Source organism: Rhinoraja longicauda, chromosome 18 (assembly GCF_053455715.1).
Source record: "Rhinoraja longicauda isolate Sanriku21f chromosome 18, sRhiLon1.1, whole genome shotgun sequence".
In the NCBI taxonomy this organism is placed as follows: domain Eukaryota; kingdom Metazoa; phylum Chordata; class Chondrichthyes; order Rajiformes; family Arhynchobatidae; genus Rhinoraja; species Rhinoraja longicauda.
Window position 1 is genome coordinate 9,446,131 of NC_135970.1, and position 23,509 is coordinate 9,469,639.

General features: G+C 44.1%; 1 protein-coding gene across 1 annotated transcript; it reads left to right on the top strand.

Moving 5' to 3' along the window:
- Positions 1-1,432: 1,432 nt before the first annotated feature.
- Positions 1,433-22,064, top strand: syt13 (synaptotagmin XIII). The gene is made up of 6 exons (XM_078414746.1): positions 1,433-1,612; positions 10,672-10,894; positions 12,845-12,979; positions 15,076-15,386; positions 19,255-19,378; positions 21,760-22,064. Exons 1-6 carry the CDS (start codon positions 1,433-1,435, stop codon positions 22,062-22,064), a joined length of 1,278 nt encoding a protein of 425 aa, XP_078270872.1.
- The last annotated feature ends 1,445 nt before the right edge of the window (positions 22,065-23,509 follow it).

Here is a 23,509-nt window from a genome sequence, read left to right on the forward strand (position 1 = left end):
AATCAAAGTTAAAGAGCAATAATGTGGTGGAACAGGGCTTGCAAACTGACAAGCACACAAAGATCTCCCATCATGCCATCTAACCAATGAAGACAGTGAGCACCAGATTAGTAGCGCAAGAAGATTAGGGTTGGGGTGAGGAGGGAGACATTTCTGATAAGGGAAGAGAAATAAAGATTGCGGAGGGGTAAGATGGTCCAGGAGGAGCAGCCCAGTGGTAGAGTTGCTGCCTGACATAGAAACATAGAAAATAGGTGCAGGAGTAGGCCATTCGGCTCTTTGAGCCTGCACCACCATTCAATATGATCATGGCTGACCATCCAACTCAATATCCCGTACCTGCCTTCTCTCCATACCCCCTGATCCCTTTAGCCAGTGCCAGAGACCTGGGTTCATAAGTTCTTAAGTCGGAGGTGCACGATTATGGCATTCGGCCATCAAGTCTACTCCACCATTCAATCATGCCTGGTCCATCTTTCCCTCTCAAAGCCATTTTCTTTGGAATATAAAGTACATTCAGTTTGCATAGAAGGAGCGAACAATAAACGGTCACCTGCTGGACATTTGTAGTTTGTTCATTCCTGCTAGTTTGTTTTCTTTCCTGCCAAATGAATAGTTCAACAAAAATGGATTATTTATAGTTGTAGGAACTGCAGAGGCTGGAGAATTTAACCCCCCCCCCCAACAAAATACAAAGTGCTGGGGTAACTCAGCAGGTCAGGCAACTCTGGAGAACATGGATAGATAACGTTTCTGGTCGGGACCCTTCTTCAGACTGGTGAACTGAAGAAGGATCCCGACCCGAAACGTCACCTATCCATGTTCTCCAGAGATGCTAAAGATGGACACAAAGTGCTGGAGTAACTCAGCGGGTCAGGCAGCATCTCTGGAGAAAGAGGACAGGTGACATTTCGGCTCGGGACCCTTCCTCAGACTGAAGGCAATGGGTGGTGGATGCCTGACCCGCTGAGTTATTCCAGGTTGTGTTTTGTTCTCTATTCTGTATAGTACATCAGTGTATTCGAAATGTTCAATGTGAAAAATAATTGGCATTATGCTGTGCTATTTCAGTCATTGTGTTCACCGTTCTCCGTCCAACCGGTCACTCCACTTACCTTTTTAATATTCCATCGCAGGCTCCTCCCTCCCACTCACATTGGAGCTCTTTCTGCTCCGAGTGAAGTGAGCCTTTTGTGCACATTAACTGCTGCTGTCTCTGTCACTGTTCTCCGGCTTCTATCTACACAAGGATGGCTGTACCGTGATCTCGTCCACAACATAACAACTACCTGTCTGACGACTGAACTTCCAGGATAAGTTCTGAATTTGGATAGTCTGCAGGAGCCAAAGAATGTTGCAAGTTTTTTCATGAAAGGTGGATGATGTTCAGCAGAGCAAGCTTTGGGGGGCTGTAAAACCACACCGTGTGACCATGTTTCTTCTGACTATTCTCGGGACAATAATGGTGCTGGTTTCTGGGGTGATGGCCAGCTGTGTACTGGGCTTCCTATGCAACTGTGTAAAGAAGCAGAAAGGGATCTGCAAAAGCTCTGCGAACAAGTGTTTGGAAAGCACAGCAACGGGGAAAAATATCCTGCACACACCCCAGCAGGTAAGTGCAAGAACTCGTGTTGCCCGAGGCTTTTTTTGCGCTGCGCATTCAGCAGTTTGCAAACAATCTGAAGAAAGTATAAACTGGAGGATTAAAAGGTTCGCCCTGGGAATCTAGTTATTGCTCAATCTATCTGCCTTGCTCTGTAAAGGCTATCTGTGCAATAAACGAAAGATGCACATTAGTTTTATCGACAGCATGTTTCAAATCATTTTCTCTCTCCTCCCAGCACATGCAAGTCCCTCTGGGGAAAAAGGCTTGAAGTATTGACAGAGCCGAACCAAATGCAGAAACGTGCCAGCTAAATAAGTTGGACATATGTTAAAGTGTCGCAAGCAACATTAAAGTCAAAGAACTAAAGAAGGGTCGGCGAATGTGAGGGGTTGATTTTATAACCAGCGGGCAACTCCTATCATGACTCCCTCCCTTCAATCAAGCCTCAAGTAACCCTTAGAAGGCAGTGGAGGCCAATTCTCTGAATGCATTCAAGAGAGAGCTGGATAGAGCTCTTAAGGATAGCAGAGTCAGGGGGTATGGGGAGAAGGCAGGAACGGGATACTGATTGAGAATGATCAGCCATGATCACATTGAATGGCGGTGCTAGCTCAAATGGCCTCCTCCTGCACCTATTGTCTTGCTTCCCCCACTCTAGTTCTCCGACTAGTTTCACTGTCCTTCTGATTAATTTTACTGATTGTCACTTTCCCCTAAACTAACAATGAACCATTCTACATTTCCTTATCATCGTGTCTATCTGGAAACATAGAAAATAGGTGCAAGAGTAGGCCATTCGGCCCTTCGAGGCAGCACCGCCACTCGATATGATCATGGCTGATCATTCTCAATCAGTACCCCGTTCCGGCTTTTTCCCCATATCCCTCGATTCCCTTAGCCCTAAGAGCTAAATCTAACTCTCTCTTGAAAACATCCAGTGCATCCCCAACTTCCAACCTGGATCTGGGTCTCAACCTCCGAATTGTCACACATTCCTTTTTCTCCAGAGACGCTGTCTGACCCGCCTACATCTGAATATACATTTCCTTATCAGCGTCTGCTTTGATGTGTCGTTTTCACACCTTACCCTTCCATATCTCTGGACTCGTATTCTCCTGACTCGGTCTGAAGAAGGGTCTCGACCTAAAAAAAACTCACCTATTTCATCTCTCCAGAGATGTGGCCTGTCCCGCTGAGTTACCCCAGCATTTTGTGTCAATCTTCAGACCCTGAACCTCTTTTAAATGTTGAAATTGCACCCACTTCTACCACTTCCCCAAGCAGCTCGTTCCATGTATGTACCACCCTCTGAGTGAAAAAAATTACCTCTTGGGGTCCTTTAAAATGTTTCCCCTCTCGCCTTAAACCTGTGCCCTCCAGTTTTAAACTCTCCTATCCTGGGTGAAATACTGTGGCGGTTCATTTTAGTTATGCCCCTCATGATTCCCACACCTTCAATGGATTCGTCATTCAAAAAAGTGTCACCCAGCACCTAATTCAATATTTGTTGGGGATTCCATTTTGGCAACCTGTGGGGCGGAGATTGCGTACAATGTGTGAGAAATACAAAGCATATCAAGTAATAAGACGTAGGTAAGGTAAGGGTAAAACAACAATATATGATAATGGAGAAGGCACCTTATTTACAAAAGATTGTGACGCATTACGGACAAGACAGATAAAATTGCAGAAAATAATATTTGCTATTACTTATTGTGGTAATTTGTAAGTGTCTAGAGCCATAGAGATATACAGCATGAAAGGAGGCCCTTTGGCCCATCTCAGCCATGATGTCCAACCACCTGCCTGTGCCTGGACCATATCCCTCAACCTTTTCCTATCCATGCGCATGTCCAAGTGTCTGTATTGTACCTGCCAGTACCACCACTTGCCTGGCAGTTTGTTCCATGTATGTACCATCCTCTGAATGAAGAGGCTGCGCCTTGGGTTCCTTGTAAATATTTCCCCTCTCGTGTTAAACCTCTTGTTTTAGTGTATTCGTTTATACAGCGTGGAAACAGGCCCTTTGGCCCACCGAGTCCGCACCGATCCATGATCCCCAAGTGTCGGATAGTTCTATCCTACACACTGGGGACAATTTACAGAAGCAAATTAACCTACAAACCTCCGTCTTTGGAATGTGGCAGGAAATCAGAGCACCTGTTGAAAACCCACACGATCACAGGGAGAATTAGCAAACTCCATACAGACAGCACCCATAGTGAGGATCGAACGCAAGTCTCTGGTACCGTAAGGCAGCAACTCTACCGCTGAGCCACTGTACCCTCTAGCTTTAGACTCTCCTATCTTGAGAAAGGGACTGTGGCTATTCACTTCAGCTAACCTTTCATAATCTACCAACCACTAAGGTCATCCCTCCAGCTTCCTACGCTGCAGTGGAAAAAAGACCCTGTCTATTCAGACTCTCCTATAACTCAAGCCCTGAAGACTTGCGAATGTCCTCAAATCTTTTTTCACCTTTTCCAGAACTGTACACAGTACTTCAAATGTGGCCTTACCAATGTGTTTGGTATAGTTGCAACATGACAGCTCAAATCCTGTGCTCTGAGGCATATTGATTGGGAAGAGGCAGAGGATCTTTAGTTATTTTTTCTGTATCTTATTGAAGCATTTAAATAATGCTGTTAAGTCAGGTCCAGGGAATATTTTATCTGAGTGGTTATTGAGTTCATTGCTTTAATCCAGGAATATAATTGGTTAGGTTCAAATGATAAGGAGCAAAACAGATGAGTCCGGGCTATGGGATTGGGTTGGAAGAAACCAAATGGTGACGGGAAGGTCTAAGATCCAAGGGATTTGCTAAGATGGAGGGCAAAGTTCAAGGAAGGCCGTATGAGAGGACAAAAATTATTGGGACACCCTTGAGACTCTGAAACTGGAAGTGGTTTGGATGTTTGGGCCTATTGAAGTGAGGACAAGCGTAGAAGATTCAGTAATTTCTGCTGTTTTGCACTTTAGGTAGGGTCTTCATACAGGAACCAGAATATGCGAACCAGGGTTTGCTTGCAAAAAAAACCCCATCACAGGTCCACCCAGGTTAGGAAGGCCTGATTTATGTACCGTCCATCAAGGGTTTTAGGAGACGAGTGGGGTGGATTTGCTGGCTGCTGTGGACTGCAGGCATCTTCTGCCATGTGGGAGTTCGGTTCACGACACCATCTGAATGGCCGAGTTAAATGCCCAGCTTTAACTACTTGGTGCCCATGAATGGCTGTAGTGTATATAATGGTAACTGTGGCTTTAAGAACAGTATCATAATGGTATGATTTGTGTCGTGTGATATTCAATATCTTATCGAAGGTATTTATTCACAAAATGCTGGAGTAACTCAGCAGGTCAGGCAGCATCTCAGGAGAGAAGGGTGACGTTTCGGGTCGAGACCCTTCTTCAATATCTTATCAGTCTCATGAATAGGTGTGAGTAAGCGCAGAGTACTTTTGTAAAAAATAAACGAGACCCACACTGGCAACAGCGTGTACTGAAAACCTGTGCTGGTTTCTATCCGCATGCTGAATGGTAATATCTTACAATGGCCTGTGTATTTATTTAACTCTTTTGACAGTCGGCCACATTTCCACCAGTGAAACATTTTGGTTATGAACAGTTCTCAGGATTGGAACCCTGTTGTAATCTGGGGAGGGCCTGAATTTCTAATTGCTCTATTCTTGCATTGTGTTTTACTGATTAGAGTGGAAACCCATATTGAGCACAGATCAAGTCCAAAATAATTGGCTAAAATACAGTAACACATCATTATGTACACAATCAAGTATTGACATTACAACTGTAGTTTAGTTCAAAGTTGCCAAAAATAGTATCGGCTGGAAACTAACAAAAAGCACATGACCCATGAAATATGCCAACTGCACCAACGTTACTGAAATTGGTGGCCAGAAATGGACAGGATTCCATTTTTTTTTTGCCAACAGGGGATTGCAGCTTTGCCAGTTGGAACTGAAGATGTTTAGATACATATCTGACCCAGCGACAATTGGCTTGTAATTGTCCCCCGTAATTTATGTACAGGGGGAAAGTACAAGGTGCTCTTGTCCTCCACCAACTGGTGATGTAAAGAAAGTCAGAACAATTCACAAGGAAGCAGCATATCACAAACACACAAAAACAAATATGCAGAAAGAGATCACGTGTTGATTCATCCAGTGACACTCCTGTGATGCCACATGTTGTACAGCATTTCTGAAAAATAAATTCCTACTCCTGATATCTTACATGGTAATAGTTATATATCTTTGACAAGCAGTTCAGCTACATGTGAACTGACCCTTTTTAATTAGTTAAGCTGATGTGAATGTGTGATATTTAAGTCTTGGTATGCAGTTTAAAAGATGCAAATATGTAAAAACCAGGTCAAACCGTTTGCCAATGGTTTGGATTACTTTGGAACAATTTCAATTTTGTCGGGCAGGTATAAAATTCATGTAAGCAAATTCAAAACCCATTTAATTCCCAATAATAAGTCAGGGCAAGGCATAGAATATAAAAGGACATTATGTTGCAGTTTTACAAAATTCTAGTTAGATTGCACTTGTAGTGCTGTGTGCAGTTCTGGTCACCACACTCTTGGAAGAATGTTGTTGTAGAGGGAATACTGCAGAGGAAATTCACCAGAATGTTGTCTGGGTTGGAGGAGGTAGTTATGGTGAAAGATTGGATCTGCTGGGCTTGTTTTCTCTGGAACAAAGAAGGCCAAGAGTGACCTGATAAATATATGTTAACAGATGGGGCAGGGTGCAATGAAATTCATTGTTTACATGAAGGATACAGGGTACGCAGTATACAAGATAATGATAAATAGATTCGATTTTTCTCCTATGGTAAGGGTATATATATTTTTTTAAAAGAGCATAGGTCTAAGATGCGAGGAAGGAGTTTTGAAGGGAATCGGTGGGGAAGATTTTCTTTCCAGAGAGTGGTTAATAGGTGGAACTGGCTGCCAGTGGAAGAGGGGTCAGGTACAATCACTACCTCTAGGAGACATTTAAACAGACATTTTAACAAGCCAGGCGCAGAAGGAGATAGATCTAATGCGGGTGTTAGATTAGTGTATGTGGGCGTAAAGGTCAGCAAGGACATATTGTGCTGGGGCCAATTTCCATACTGTACAATGCAGAGTTTGATATTCTTTTCCATTCAAGGTTGTTGATCATAGATGGGCAGTTAAATATCAGCTATTCCCTTTGAGAGGGGGAAATCACAAGATATTATAATCCAGATCATGATGTGCCAAAGCAAAATTAACGCTGCCCTTAACTACACTGTTAACTTTTTTAGAGTACCTTCTATGGTTTAAATCTTTTCTGTAGCCACCCTTGTGATTTACATTGTGATTATTTCAATCCATTGGTAAAGAGGAGATTAATTGGGAAGAAATTGTATTGTTAGCAAAATCCATGCTTGGTGTGTTGAGTCAATGACAGAGTGTTATCTTAGGCAGACCTCCATCATATCATTAAAACAGCATGTAGACTCTGACTATGTGTGGAATATGCATACTACAAAACTCCAGTCTGTTTGGGACATGCCTACCAGATGGGACCTTGTGTCAAAAATCCACAGTCTAGCATACGTTCACCGAAGCCCCGTCTACACAACATAAGTGCAGTCCAGGTTATGAATACCCAATTTATGAACAGCCTGAGCATTTCAGAGACTGGTGGGGTGGATTTGCTGGCTGCTGTGTGGCTGCAGGCATCTTCTGCTGTTTGTGAACATCAGAGTGGTTAAGTTAAATGCCCTGGCACATTGCCCTTGGCCTATGATTTTATTTAAATATATTGCTGGGCGGCAATTTCTCGGGCTTGTGGACCATTCAGGTGATGAACATTTGTCACAAATTGAACCCGGTAGTAACCTGGAATGGACCTGTATCCATTAACTGCACCCCAAGACCCCCTCCCAGTACCTCAGAACCAGGCCTCATAGGGGGATAAAATCATTCCAAGGTTATGTAGGCTGATGCAATCATCCAAACTTTACAAATCCATGCAAACCTGTGCTGTGTACATACACATATTAGCTGATATTGACAGCCATTTACAGTCAAGCTGCAGGATACGCCCTTTGGCCTCTATTTCCATCACTGTCTTTGGATGTGAACATACTTGTATAACTCCTGAGGATATCCATGCAAACCTCTTGCCTCGGCCTCCTACTGATCACATGCTCTCATTTTTAAGCAGATGAAAGCAGGCCGACTGTCAGCTATGAGATTGTAAGCAATTATTTCTTGAACAGTTTGTATTTTGAAGCAATTTAATTGACGAAGTGTGGACTTCGATGCAAGATTCCTGCATGTTTTGGACATAAGAAAGAGACCCACTACTTGTGCAGCGTTTGAATACTTCAGCTTAGGGTACAATGGCAAAATTCACCTCGAGACCTCGGGTGTCAGGGGTTATGGGGAGAAGGCAGGAGAATGGGGTTAGGAGGGAGGGATGGATCAGCCATGATTGAATGGCAGAATAAACTTGATGGGCCGAATAGCCTAATTCTGCTCCGATGTGACCTTATGAGACACAAAACTGCTTTGAACACAACTGGACAGATGCAAATTGCTGGACCCAAGACTCGAAGCACTGCAATGAAATTATAATTTTGTTTTATTATAATCCAAAGTTTGATCTCTACCCAGTGCTCAATGTCAACATCAGTGGCAGCCATTAATGAGAGCATCCAGATCCAGGGCAAACACCTTGCACAGTCTAAATGTACTGCCTGTGATACTATTCAAACATTTTAACATGAAACAAGAAGTAATTTGGGAGAGATGCACAATGGGCAGCTAATCACCCTCATTGTCGTAAAGTACTCCTGTTGTTCAGTTTTGATTATCGGTGTATTAGCATTTCACCCTTGCAACTTTCGTTTCTCCCTGTCAATTCCTTCCCTCTCACTGGCCCTCCTTGCTGTTGTTGTTCCACATCCTGGGAAGGTGGCTACCCAGCTATTGAGAAGACTGGCCTGTATTCTAGAGTTCAGAACCATCAGAGTTACATAATTGAGATGTAATTAAAATACTGACGGGGCTTGGCAGGGTAGATGCACAGTTCATCAGTAAAGTATAATTTCTAGGTATCTGTCTACCTACTTCTACACACACCACTCCCTGTTGTACTCATTGTGGGTACTGTTTCACCCCCACCATCATTGTAGGTTCTTCACCTTCCTCTTTCGTTACCCACCGAGGACACACTACTAAACCTACCTCTATGGGTGCCCTCCCCACTCCATACTGGGTGGAGGTAGAGCATCAAATACGGGTGTTTGCTACCCCAACATCCCCTGTCCATGGCCAGTGGGCTTTCTCTGCACATCTTTGTCCAGTTTGTGTCACCTCCTGTCCTTACCCATGCTTCCCCCTTCCTTGTGTGCTGTTAGCTCTTTTCCCTCTTCCCCCCCACCTTCTCTTCCATCCATTTGTACCTAATGTGGGATCGCCCAGCTCACTCTCATTTTACCCACTGTGGCTTGTCCGTTCCCTCTCCAGACCTCACCCACCGTGAGTTCTCAATCCGCCACCTTTGCTGGACCTGGAAAATATTTCCCGATCCCTGTCATTTCCTCTGTGCAATGCTCCATCCCTGGCAATTCTGCTGACAGTGGGCAGTTCCCCTTTATCCCTCTGCATCCCTCCTCCTGTGCAGAGCCTTGTCCTACTCACCCGTACCTCACCTCTACAGCCATCCAGTTACTGGTCCATTCAGCTTCCCATGGTGAAGGAAGCACCTTGTATTCAATTGTTCCCCAATCTTCTTCCTATGTGTGATGGATTTATGAGCAATGCAGAGAAAGGAAGTAAATAAAAAAATAATGGCATATTTGAAAAAACCCGAACACATGACATAATGTTCAAACGTCACCAGACACACTCAGTGTCTGAAGGTTATAAATTCAATGTCTTCTAAAAAGATCCAAATGAAGATTTTATAACTTTTCAAGTCATCTTAAAGAATCCAAGCGTAGACTTGGTGCCTGTTTCACCAAACACTTGAACTCATTCTGCCAAGGCCTGCTGGTTATCCCGGGTGCTAAACATTTTAACTCCCTTTCCCATTCCCATACCAACATATCTGTCCTGGGCTTCCTCCATCGACAAAGTAAGGCCACACATAATCTAGAGGAACAGCACCTCATATTATGCCTAGGTGGCCTACAGCCTAACGGTATGAACATTGAGTTCTCCAATTGTAAGTAACTAAACTACAAGGGGCCACAGTTTAAGAATAAGGGGTAGGCCATTTAGAACGGAGATGAGGAAGAACTTTTTCAGTCAGAGAGTGGTGAAGGTGTGGAATTCTCTGCCTCAGAAGGCAGTGGAGGCCAGTTCGTTGGATGCTTTCAAGAGAGAGCTGGATAGAGCTCTTAAGGATAGCGGAGTGAGGGGGTATGGGGAGAAGGCAGGAATGGGGTACTGATTGAGAGTGATCAGCCATGATCGCATTGAATGGCGGTGCTGGCTCGAAGGGCTGAATGGCCTACTCCTGCACCTATTGTCTATTGTCTATTGTCTAAAACAACCCCCCCCCTTCCAGCCTCCCTTTTAACCCCTCTCTTCCCTGTGCCCCACTTGGATGTGCACCTATTTCTCCCTTTCCACTTCCCCCTGTCTCATTCCACCTACATTTCTTCCTCTGGGATACTGGATATCCTCTGGCTTCACAATTTGCATATCTTCTATCCTTATCTATTTATCTCACACTTTTTGTCCTTTTCCCTTTGGCCTTTGTTCACCATCTGTCAATGAACCCCCCCAGTCCCCCACAACTATATTCACCTGTTACTTTCCAGGCTTTACCTGCCCCCACCTCTCTTCCAGCTTTCCCCTACCATAATCAATCTGAAGAAACCCCCCCCCCCTTCCCCCCCCCCCCCCCCCCCACTTGAAACGTCACCTGACAATGTTCTCCAGAGAAGCTGTCTGACCCACTGACTTACTCCGGCACTTTGTGACTTTTTTTGTAAACTAGCATCCGCAGTTCTTTATGTCTACAAATGAAGTTTGTGTTCTTTTCTTCTTGTCACAGTTTGCAGTGAAGAAAATAATGGAGCCAGTGCAGCCAAGGACCTGGTTAACATCACCTAAAATCTACAGCCCCAAACCAATGTTAACCGTACCGGAATCCGTCGGTTGCAGAGACTACACCTTAGAAAGGATAGATGAATGTCAGCCAGCTCGAGGAGAGAGGGCCTCCTTCTCCAGCTTCACGGCAGAGTCATCTGAAGATCTGTTTGTTATTCCCCAGACCGGTAAGGTAGAAGGTGATAGGGTGCACGGAGCATATTTTAACCCATTGCAACAACAACATAATCATTTATGCTTATGAAACATTTTTATAGAAACAGTACCAAGTGAGGAGATGCAGAGATAAGGTGTTATCTTACCAGGAAACAAAATCTATATACTAAAACTCTCGTTTGTTATCTTGTTTGTGACTGAACTTCAGCCAAAACGGTACACGATAGCGCCACAATTTTAGGCCCACCTTACTCACCATTGTCACTTTAGTGATAATGCAAATAGTTTTATTGAAATCGGTGTTATATTTTTTAAGTTATTCACATTTTAAAGTTTAAAAGGAGGGGAGGGGAGGAGGGAGGGAAGGGGGGAGTAGGGGAGGAGGGGGAGGGGAGGAGGGAGGGTAGGGGGGAGAGGGGAGGGGGGGTTGAGGAGACAGGGGAGGGGGGGGTTGAGGAGTCAGGGGAGGGGGGGAGGACAGGGTGGTGCACCAATGCAGGAGAGGTTTGGGCCCAGCGGGTCCACTTGGTCTAGTGTCAAATAAAATTAAGGTAGCCAACCATTTCCCCTTATCATTCAGCTGCATTTCCATTACTGAATCCTTCACCATTAACTAGAAACACAACACAACTACATCAATATTATGTGTAGGAAAGAACTGCAGATACTTGTTTAAACCGAAGATAGACACAAGAAGCTAGAGTAACGCATCGGGACAGGCAGCACCTCTCGAGAGAACAAATGCGGTCTCGACGGGAAAAGTCACCTATTCCTTCTCTCCAGAGATGCTGTCTGTCCCGCTGAGTTACTCCAGCCTTTTGTGTCCTACATCAATATTACGGCAGACGTTGGATATTATACAGTGAGTAACTCACCTCCTGAGTTGTTTCTCGTTTCTACAACTCGGGAGTACAGTGGAATCTTTACCACTTGCCTGTATATGAAAAGTCCAACAGCACTTAAGAACCGTGACACCACTTAAAACAAAGTCAACCTTTAGATTAGCATCCGATCTAGCACCCTGAGCACATACTCCCTCCGCCAATGGTATACTTTAGCTCCAGTGTCTATCTAATACGAAGGCACTTGCACTTACTAGTCATGGGTAAATCAACAGCACCTTCCCAAGCACAGAACCTCTGCATGTGTTACATAAAGATGAATGGTGCATGAGAAGGCCATGGCTTGAGATTCCTTTCATATCATGCACCATCCGCACATTGAAATAAATATAGTTCCATCATAATTTCTGGGTCAAGATTCTTAATTCTTGCATAAAAGGACTTTCAGACACTTTCATTAGAAGGTCTGCAGCTGTTCAGTAAAACATCACTTCACAAGGACAGCACAAGCTGCTCAATGTTTTACCAATATCACATCCCAAGAGAGACTAAAGAAACTGCTTCAGGCTTATAGAACATATAACAGTGCAGAAGATAGACCATTCCTTCTCTCCAGAGATGCTGCCTGCCCCGCTGAGTTACTCCAGCAAATAGTGACTATCTTCGGTTTAAACCAGCATCTGCAGTTCCTACATATAACAGTATAGCACACGAAAAGGCCTTTGGCCCACGATATCTGTGCTAAACATGATGCCAAGACCAACTCTTATCTACCTAATTAATTGTGTGTCAAGTAAGAAGGACAAAATGATGTCCTTTTACATGTTAGAAAAGAAAATGCAGCAGATGTTGCAAAACTGAAATAACAACAGAAAATATTGCAAACCCTCAGCATGCCAGGCAACATAGATATTAGTTCATGAGATATTGGAGCCTGAGAGAAAACTGGCCTTAAGATATATAATTCCATTTGCAGGAACTCCCAAGGTAAAGCAGCATTTGTAAATAAACCGCGTCTGGTCAAGCTGCCTGTGGTGGGAAGAGAAGGTTGCATTAACAATCTTCAGCTCATGCTTTGCCCAAAATCAGAGCTGATTCCTTCCTTCTGTTTAACATCAGGTGCTAATGTTGCTGGGTCTCTGTCAGACGATGGGGCGAGTGAAATATCTGAGGATTGGATCCAAGATGTGAGGCTGCACTATGGAATGCGATACAACCGGTATAAGTCGGAGCTCTATCTCACCATTATTGAAGGTAGAGTTAACTCAGTATTACTGAAGGAACAACACAAAATAGGTGGGTTTGATGTAGAGACCGCAGTGCAAAGGAGGAGGTTGGCATTAGAGATAAAAATAAATAATGACTCAAATTGTAAGGTCCGTGTTTTGTTTTCAAGTTACTCACTCTGAGGTCTCCTACAATGAAGCGGGAATGTGACCAGGATTATTGAACTTGACCATAAGCTGAGGAAGACATCCTCGCACTGCCTCTCAGACACATACCTAGACAACCATGCTAACGCAATGCAGTCTATTTAGTCCCCTATACCAACAAGTGTATGACAATTATATATAAATAATTTATGTTGGTGTTTAAATTCTTTCCCCATCTTTAGCTTCTGCTCCATCAATAATGCATAACACAACCTCCCTCCTTCCACTGTCATTCGTGAAAAGGTCCATGCCATTGAAATGGAGTAGCATTGAGTTAGCTCATGGTACATTTCAATTGTTACTTCCAAACAGTATTTAATGTGAAGGTCATCTCCTAGATATCCTCAAACGAGGAACACTTTTAGGCCAATATTTCAGAACAGTTGAGATGAAGTCTCTGAACACAGTGAGCTTGGTGTTTGTGATTTACCATTACTTTGGCACAATATTCCTTTCCACTTACCTGTAATTCAGCCACAGGCACCAACCACAATCTCACCAGTTTATGGTAACTTCATCAGCTTCCATCCTCTGATGCTCCCTGTGCAGCAAAGACCTATTTGTGTGAGGGAGAGCTCGTGAGCTAACCAAACACCGCCACCAACTCCCCTCTGACCATAAAAAGAGGCGGATAAGCGTAGCCCAGGGATATATTTTCCTTTTGATTTCCCATGGCTTCTGCAGAAAGGAAAGCAGGGAATTGGTACAGGTGGGTTTTCATCTCACATTGAGCCTTTATCAGACTTACAATTTCCAAAGTGCCAGACAGCCAATAATTTACCTATGACATTAAACCACTAATGTGGTGCCAAGCACAATTGTCAGTTTGTGTGCACCAAGATATCATGAAAAGCATTCAACAAGGCCATTGTTGCTTTGAGGCATTGAACAAGATGTGTGTGCTGCTTTGAAACATGAGCCATCTAATCTTGATTCTATTCCTCTCTTGCAATCTCTTTTAAAAGCACTCATGCGGCAGAGAGTTCCACTTTGTAATTACACTGTGTACCAAGAAATTTGTTCTAATCTCTTGTTAAGTTGATTTTGTAATTATTTTAACTTTAAACCTTTCCATTACAATGCCACTCACCAACAAGAAAATTTAACACCATTTAGTTCTTTACAATCCTCTGTACCCTGGAGAGCTTCTACTGGAACACCATAAGACTTCATCCAAAGGTTCCCAATGTCCTATTTAATACTCTACCACAGTGCAGTGATTGCAATCGAGTCTCCCTTGTACAGAGTGTTAAAAAGATGAGTTACATGCCCAGCATCTCGATAAGATTGCCAGTATTCCAAAGTCTTCCGGCATTGGAGAAAACCAGGGAGCACGGTGGCACAGTGGTAGAGTAGTTGCCTTACAGCGCTGGAGACCCCGGTGCGATCCCGACTATGGGTGTTGTCTGTACGGAGTTTGCATATTCTCCCTGGAACCGTGTGGGTTTTCTCCGGGTGCTCCGGTTTCCTGCCACACTCCAAAGACGTACAGGTTTGTAGGTTAATTGGCTCGGTATACGTGTAAATTGTCCCAAGTGTGTGTAGGATAGTGTTAATGTGTGGGGATCGTTGGTCGGTGCGGACTCGGTGGGCTGAAGGGACCATTTCTGTTCTGTACCTCTAAACTAAACTAAACCTTTAAAAAATTTGGGCCCATTTCATGAAGATTTGCTTTAACTGCAAACGCCATTATTAATTTTAAATCTGATTTCTTAATTTAGTTTATTTAATCATTTCTGAGAAGTACATTTTAAAAAACAGATGGGGGCTGTGGTGGTTGGCTCCCTGCAAATTAGTCACAGGGTTCAAAGTAACAATATAATCCCTCTGGGTCCTCGGTTTATTAGAGGCTGAAGAATGTTATGGCCATGGACCCATCTTCTGCTTTGACCTAACCTTTTACTTACTGTCCTCCAGCCGAGAACATCAACACAGTGGAAAACATGAGCCTCTCTGACAGCTTCGTGGTGGCAGCTTTGGTTACAAAACTTGGGCAAGCCAAGGCGGAGACCTCCATCCAAACAAAGACCCTGCACCCTGTTTGGCAGGAGACTCTGACCTTCCCCGCTGAAGAGGAACACATGCAGGAGGGAACCTTAACTCTGGCTGTCTACACCTGTGATAAGTATTCCAGGCAGAATTGTTTGGGGGAAACTCAACTCAAGCTGTCTGACGTGGGACTTGAAGAAAGAACGGATTCCTGGATCTGCCTGACGTTCCCCAGTAAGGTATCTGTCTTCTTCCTGCACACTCAGCCTGCTCGCTGCTGTTACAAAGTGCACGCTGTGGGATCTCTGGGATTATTGATCTCCATGTAAGCAGACACTGCAGAGTAGCTCAAAGTCTTAATCATTAATGCAGCCAGTGCTTGCAGGATGTGGAAATATCTTGAGTGGAAGATGAGAATTAATTTTTTTGAAACTCTTGCATTGGCTATTCTTGTCAGATAGAACTCTAGGGGCTAGCGGAATGAAGGGATATGGGGAGAAGGCAGGCACGGGTCACTGATTGTGGAAGATCAGCCATGATCACAATGAATGGCAGTGCTGGCCCGAAGGGCCAAATGGCCTCCTCCTGCACCTATTTTCTATGGTTTCTATGTTTCTATGAAAAGGGAAGTGTATGTTTTGGAATTGAAACATACTTCAATCCATTAACAACTGAAAGTGTAGAAATGTATAGTCCATTACTGGTGCCTCAAAGTGTGAGTATTAGCTGATCAACTATACTATTTTACAGGGTGGAGAGTTTCAATGTTAAGAACCAGCAACACTGTGAACAGCAGTTGTTCCTCAGTCAGGATGGTGTGCTGGAGGGGAGACCTACAGATCAGCCATGATCATATTGAATGGCGGTGCTGGCTCGAAGGGCCGAATGGCCTACTCCTACACCTATTTTCTATGTGAGGGGGTGGGGGTGTCTTCCATTGGCTATTCTTGTCCTTCCCCATGATTTAGGGGCCCCAACGTCAACATCCTGTAGTCACCATTGAGCCGATATTTAACTGGGCCCGACACATAAATGTTGTGACAACAAGATAGGTCAGAGGCTGGGTATCTTGCAGCGAGTAACTCATGTAGAAACAAAGAGCTGCAAAAGCAGATGCACTAAAGCAGACCAAGTGCTGGAGTAATTCAGCCTAGTGGTGCAGCGGTAGAGTTCTTGCCTTACAGGGTCAAAGACCCGGGTTTGATCCCAACTATGGATGCTGACTGTACGGAGTTTGTACGTTCTCCCTGTGACCACGTGGATTTTCTCCGGGAACTCTGGTTTCCTCCAAAGGTTTGTAGGTTAATTGGTTTCAGTAAAAAAAATTGTAAATTGTCCCTAGTGTGTAGGATAATGCTAGTGCGGAGATCGCTGGTCGGCGTGGACTCTGAGGGCCGAAGGGCCTGTTTCTGCGTTGTATCTCTAAACTAAACTCAGTGGGTCACTCCTGTTAATGGAGTGCTAACCACAACAGAACCGTATGTACAAGAGGCACTCTTTTATCAATAGCAACCAATGATAAATTTCTGCACTTACAGTATGCCTTTATGTCATCCTTTATACAGATTGTTGTCATGACCAGATTGCCAGCCCTTGTGGGGCAAAATATGTCACAAAACTATGAAAGATATGGGGATACAGGCTGAGTTTGGCAAAGAATGCCTGATTTGTGGCCATTTCTACAGTCAAGCGAGCTCCATTATATTATTAAATTCAAAATGACACCTGTAAAAATTGAACGTTTTCATTGTCCAGGGATTGTGTTTAAAGGGATTAGAGTCAATACAGAAAAATAATATTGCGGTTAGATGTTAATGGATTGAAGGATGCAACATGGAAACAGGTCCTTCAACATCGGTCCACATTGGCCAGTGTTCACACTGGTTTTATGATATTCCACTTTCTCATCTACTCCAATCTATCTAGGGCTATTTAGAGGCCAATTAACCTACCAACCTGCACATTTTTGGGATGTGGGAGGAAACTGGAGCACCCAGAGGAAATTACAAATCACATCTCCCATGCGATCACAGGGAGAAAGTGCTAACTCCACACAGACAGCACCCGAGGTCAGGATCGAACCTGTTCCCTGGCACTGTTCGGCAGCAGCTCTACCAGCTGTGCGGCCTGTGATTGTCTGTGGGTTTCATTGAGTAGTGGAGGTAGCACAAGGGGCCAAATAGCAAACACCACTTCTATTCCTTGTGATGTGCTCGCAGTTTGTAGAAAGAATGTCCTCGCCCACATCAAGTAGGTTTGGCTAGCTTGTAAAGGAATTCAAGAAATGCATCAAATTGGCTCCGACAACTCAAGCCAACAAGCTGTATTAATTTTCTACTCGGAAACATGTTTTGCCCTAATTTATGTTATCTCCATCTGATCCTCCAGTATAGCCTACAATCGACCATCTGCAGTCCCCTCTGAGACCTGTACCTGCTGAAGCCTCCCCTGCGCAACCAGTGAGCTGATTACTGATGTCCTCCCCAGCTCCCGCAGAGGGAAGTGAGTCCGACCCCATGCGCCCATTAACCAGCTCCGATTACACCAGATACCACAACCCCACTACCAGCTCTCACCCCCTTTTCCCCCTCCCCTGGGCAAATACTTACTCTGAGAAAGCCTGTCAAACATTTAGGCAGAACATTTGGCACGGTGCGGTGGCGCTGCGGTAGAGTTGCTGCCTTACAGCGCTTACACCGCCAGAGACCCGGGATCGATCCTGACTACGGGTGCTATTTGTATGGAGCTTGTACTTTTTCCCCGTGACCACGTGGGTTCTCTCCAGGTTCTCCGGTTTCCTCCTGCTCTCCAAAGACGTACAGGTTTTAGGTTAATTGGCTTGGTGTAAGTGTAAAATTATCCCTAGTGTGTGCAGGATAGTGTTAAATGTGCCGGGATCACTGGTCGGTGTGGACTCGGTGGACCGAAGGGCCTGTTTCCGTGCTGTATCTCTAAACTAAACTAAACAAAAACTAAATTTCTTTGGATTGTGGATTCATTGTCTCATCAACCAGGTAATGAGAGAACAGAAATTGTATGGGTTTAGTTATTCACCTGGAGTCAATAAATCTATTGTCACTTGTTTCAATTTTTAGCCTATCCTTTCAATGCCTTCATAGTAATAATGGACAGAGCATAAAATTGGCACCTGTAAGCATGTTTTCTCTAACTTGAACTGGTGAGGTTTCAATTAGCTTTGTTTACTTGCATTTTCTTTTGAAGTGTTTTTAGATCCTAGAGGTAAAGCCAGGAACTATGAATACGGAATCTGTTCTAATGCTGTGGCACAGTGGTGCAGCGGTAGAGTTGCTGCTTTACAGCACTAGAGACCTTTGTTCGATCCTGGCTAGGGTGCTGTCTGTGTGGAATTTGTACGTTCTCCCTGTGACCATGTGACTTTTCTCCAAGTGCTCTGATTTCTTCCCACACTCCAAAGTCCATTTGCAGGTTAATTGGCATCAATAAGTTGTAAAATTGTCCTTAATGTGCGTAGGTTAGTGTACGGGATGATCGTTGGTCAGCACAGACACGGTGGCCGAAGGGCCTGATTCTGCGCTGTAAGTCCAAAGTAAAGGCGGCACGGTGGCACAGCAGTAGTGTTACTGTCTTACAGTGCCAGAGACCGGAGTTCAATCCCGACTATGGGTGCTGTCTGTACAGAGTTTGTACGTTCTCCCCTTGACCGCATGGGTTTCCTCCAAAGTATTCGGTTTCCTCCCACCCTCCCGCACTCCCACGACGTACAGGTTTGTAGGTTAATTGGCTTGGTATAAGTGTAAATTGTCCCTAGTAGGGTAGTGTTGATGTGTGGGGATTGCTGGTTGGTGTGGACTCGGTGGGCCGAAGGGCCTTATTTCTGTGCTGTATCTCCAAGCTAAACTAAACTAAAGTTTAAAGCCTTTTGAATTCATGACAGCCATTGCCAGGAAATTAATTACTGTATTGAATAAACATAGTTCTCTCAATCTAGTCATTTTGGAATTATAATGTGATTTTAATCGTGCATTCCCAAGCAAATTACCTTCATACAAGAGGAGAATTTGCTTCAAGAAGCAGGTGGTGCGGCTGACGAAGAATTTTATTTGTGAATATTGCCTTGTGTTCCAGGACTCGGTTGCATTGCTTGGTGAAATCTTGCTTTCCATCAACTATCTGCCTGCTGCCAGCCGTCTGATTGTTGTTGTTATGAAGGCACAACACTTAAATACAGATAAGCTGAAAGATCTCATAGGTAAAGGAACTGCAAATGTTGCTCATTGATTTTTTAATTTTTTTAATCAATTATTTTTGAAGTTGAGTATTTGTGCCTTTCGCTCTTGTGTTCTTGTGCCTCATAATGTACTACGATTGAAGTGGAGAGCAGTATGTGACCAAGTAGCTTGGGTTTCCACTCTAACAACCACCTTGTGAGTTTTCATGGAGTCATACTGTACAGCGTGGGAACGGGCCCTTGGGTTCACCACCATCAGCATCCAGTTACGCTGATCCTGCACTCAACCCATTTTATTCTCCCATATTCTGCCGTCAATCCCCTCTCTCATTCTACCACTTGGCTAAATACTAGGGGCAATTTACAGTGGCCAATGAACCCACCAAATTGCATGCATTGTGATATCGGAAGAAACTGGAACAATGAAAGGACGACGTGCAAACTCCACAAAGATAACAATAGAGGCCAGGATTGAACCCGGGTTGCTGGAGCTGTGAGGCAGCAGCTCTACTCGACGGCCCACTGTACCATCTTTCAGAATTAACCTCTGCTTGCAGGCCCTGCAGCTGATTCCTACCCAGATATAAACTAACACCTTGGCCTGAGACCTTACACTCATTGATAACATACCAAGCTCTCCCATTTCAGTTTAGTTTATCAGTTTCAGTTTAGGTTATTGTCACATGAACCGAGGTAGAGTGAAAAGCTTTTGCTACATGCTAACCAGTCAGCAGAAAGACAATACATGATTACAATCAATGCATTTACAGTGTATGGATACATGATAAATTAATAACGTTTAGTGCAAGGTAAAACCAGCAAAGTCCGAACAAGGATAGTCATCAAAGAGGTGGATAGTAGTTCAGCACTGCTGTCTGGTTGTAATTCAGTTGCCTGATAACAGCTGGGAAGAAACTGTCCCTGAATCTGGTGCTGTGCATTTTCACACTTCTATACCTTTCCCCTGCAACTTGCAAATATATTTGCAGTAAAGTTTCAGGAGCTTCATAGCCTCAGTTGCTCCACCTCAGCCCTTCATCACTGTTCCGAGCTGGGCCAGAATATGAGAGCTAGCCAGAAACAGTGATGACCAAATCTAATGAGGTACAGTGAACAGAGGTTACCTTGTCTCCGTAGACTGCAGTATAGTTTCTCCACTTCTGAGGATTTGCAGACAATACTGTGCCAGCTTCTGAGAGCAGTGAGCTGCCCCTTGGATCATTAGCAGCAGTTATGAGTTTTAATGTTACTAAGCTAGGGAGCCATCCTATTTCAAAACATTCCCACAAAATATTGGCCGAGTGCTTACACCTGCTTTATTAAACCTCTGTGAGTTTACCGTCTCTCCCTTACGAGTGATATTTTTCCAACTAACCAACAGGGTCCTCTTTAAAAATAAACCCTAGTCTCTGTAAACAAATTAGATTCATTGGCACAGGAAAGCTCAAATATTTCCACCCAAGAACAACACACATAAATATTCAGTCAGAGCAGCCAGACAGCAATTAAATTGCAGTCATTTTAGAAAATTAAAGTGAAGCGGGACCTGATCAAGAGCAGTCCTCAACACAGCTGTGGGATTCAGCTCGGCCTGATAATGTGGAATACAATCCTGGTGAAATCTCATTCCAATATTGAGACATCTCTCCGCTGTCAGAAGTCCTGGCCGGCATGTGTGATGCTCTTTGCATGAATCCAGACTATTCAGGATGAATGTTAACAGTAAAAGGATAGCTTTTTAAGTAGATGTAAGGTGAAATAGGCCAAGTGTTTTATGCGTCTGAATGTAACCTGTGAACGGTGGATGTGCTCAGCCACAGTTCCGAGGAGACCTTTTCCATATCCTGCCAGTGGTGTCAGACATGATATGCCCGGATTAAGGTTCCATTAGCGCTGCACCTTATCCAGTTTGGAAGTCTGTTTCTGAGACATTTTAGTCGCTGTAATTTCTCTGGAATATAACTTTCAGTACATAGAATATAACTTTCAGTACGTTTTAGGTAATGGTTTGCTCACCCATGGGATTGGGTTGACACTGCATTGAACTCACTGGTAATGTAAGAAATACATCGGCCAGCTTCCACACTACTAGCTGGTGCAGATCACAAATTGATAGTCACAGATAATCTGTTTTAGTGACATTGTTTGAAGGATAAATAGTGCCCAGGACTATATGAATTTACTCAAAATAAATAAATCATTGGGATTCTATTCTTCAGCAAAAATGTTCAGTATAGGTGTCAGAGGAAAAGCTAGTTTATTAAAAGAAGTATTATGGCATAGATTCTGGGAGGTATCGTGAAAAAAGAATCATTTTGAGTGTCAGTTTATGCCTCCATTGTATAGTTAGAGGATGTGTTACGTCACCTGTGCACTAATCACCTGTGCTTCGGTTCTTGTAGATCTATCGATCAAACTCACTCTAACGCACGAGTCCTTGAAACTGAAGAAAAAACATTCAAGACACGCGAGGCACAAGATTAACCCGGTCTGGAATGAGATGATAATGTTTGAGGTTCCTTATGAAATGCTGTGCAAGTCCAGTCTTGAACTGGAGTTGTTCAATCAGGATTGTACAGGTCAAAGTCACCTACTGGGGAAATGTAACCTGGGTTTGAATTACAGTGACTTGGAGTTAAGCCACTGGCAGGAAATGCTGACCAAGCCCAGGAAACAGATCGCAATGTGGCATAAATTGCATGCATAATCGCCTTCTCTCTCCTTCTCATTCACTGGCAAACTCTAACCTTCATCAGATTCCTTTTCGAGGCCTCCTGTTTCCAAAATTCAATGGTGCCATAGCCAGTGTTGATGTCAAACACAAACGTGGTTTGGGGCCCACAGCTGAAATGAACATTGCACCTGTAATGTTGGGCTTACTCGTTGCGGCTTCTGTAAAATGGCTGCCCTGAACTCAGAAGAAAAATATTGGCCCAATCCATAGCCCTTCAAGGGGCCTCAAAATGGCACCATCATAAATGAAGTTTGTTTAAATATACATATCTGCAAGTGATGCCAGGAGGTGAAGGAAGATCCGGACCAGACCACGTGCCAAGGACTGATGCCATTCTGCGTTCTGCCTTCTGGGCATCTTCTTCCATCAATTTACTGATCTCCCCCTCCACCATCCTGCACCCTCTCTCTATCTCATCAGCTCCTCTCCCCATTGCCACCTCCCTTGCCTAATCAACTGAACACAAGAAGCAGGAGCAGAAGTAGGCTTAGTGCCTCTTCAAGCTCCTCTATCATTCAATAAGATCTTGTTTGTTCTGATCATTGGCCTCAGCTCTATTTTCTTGGTGATTCCTGTATCCTGTTAGATCAAAATTCCATCTCAACCTTCAATAAAAGTAATCACTCAATAATAGTGGGCAGTGCAGTGGCACAGCAGTAGAGTTGCTGCCTCACAGCACCAGAGACCCAGATTCCATCCTGACTATGGGTGCTGTCTGTGCGGAGTTTGTATGGTGTCTCTGTGACCGCATGGCTTTTCTCTGGGTGCTCCCGTTTTCTACCACATTTCAAAGATGTGCAGGTTTGCAGGGCAATGTAAATTCCCCTTGGTGTGTAGGACGTAGGATAACTAATGTGCATGTGATAAGTGGTTGGTGTGGACTTAGTGGGTCAAAGGGCCTGTCTCCACACTCTATCTCTAAACTATACTAAACTTGCATCCTCCCTGTTTCCTTAGTCCTCTTTCTAATGTCCCCCACCATCTGCTGATCACTATCTGGATCTCATTTTCTACTCTTCTCCCAGTTACCCCCATCCATCTCTTTTCAGTCATCTTGTTGAGTTTCATTGTTTGTAACTCGTTTTCACCTAGCCCTCAGCTAACAAAGGCCTGTTTCCTTTATCATTACTTTTCTCTCTATATCACCGTCTTTTCCTCTCATTTCCCTTTCCTCTGACTCGTCTGAAGAAAGGTCTCGACCCGAAACATTACCTATTCCTTTTCTCCAGAGATGCTGTCTGATCCACCGAGTTACTCCAGCTTTGTGTGTCTATCTTCGGTTTAGACCAGCATCTGCAGTTCCTTCCTACACCTTTCATTCATTCCACTGCCTCTCCCAGAATACAAGGGAGGACCATTACCAGGATGAAGTGGGCCAACATTGAATTTCTCTTCACCACTGAGCTACTTGGGGATGC

Excerpts from the sequence above, each read along its gene's own strand:
- syt13 (XM_078414746.1), top strand. The coding sequence starts at position 1,433 with ATGTTTCTTCTGACTATTCTCGGGACAATAATGGTGCTGGTTTCTGGG. Across the intron at positions 1,613-10,671 it reads TCCTGCACACACCCCAGCAG|TTTGCAGTGAAGAAAATAAT; the intron begins GTAAGTGCAAGA and ends TTCTTGTCACAG. Across the intron at positions 15,387-19,254 it reads GCCTGACGTTCCCCAGTAAG|GACTCGGTTGCATTGCTTGG; the intron begins GTATCTGTCTTC and ends CTTGTGTTCCAG.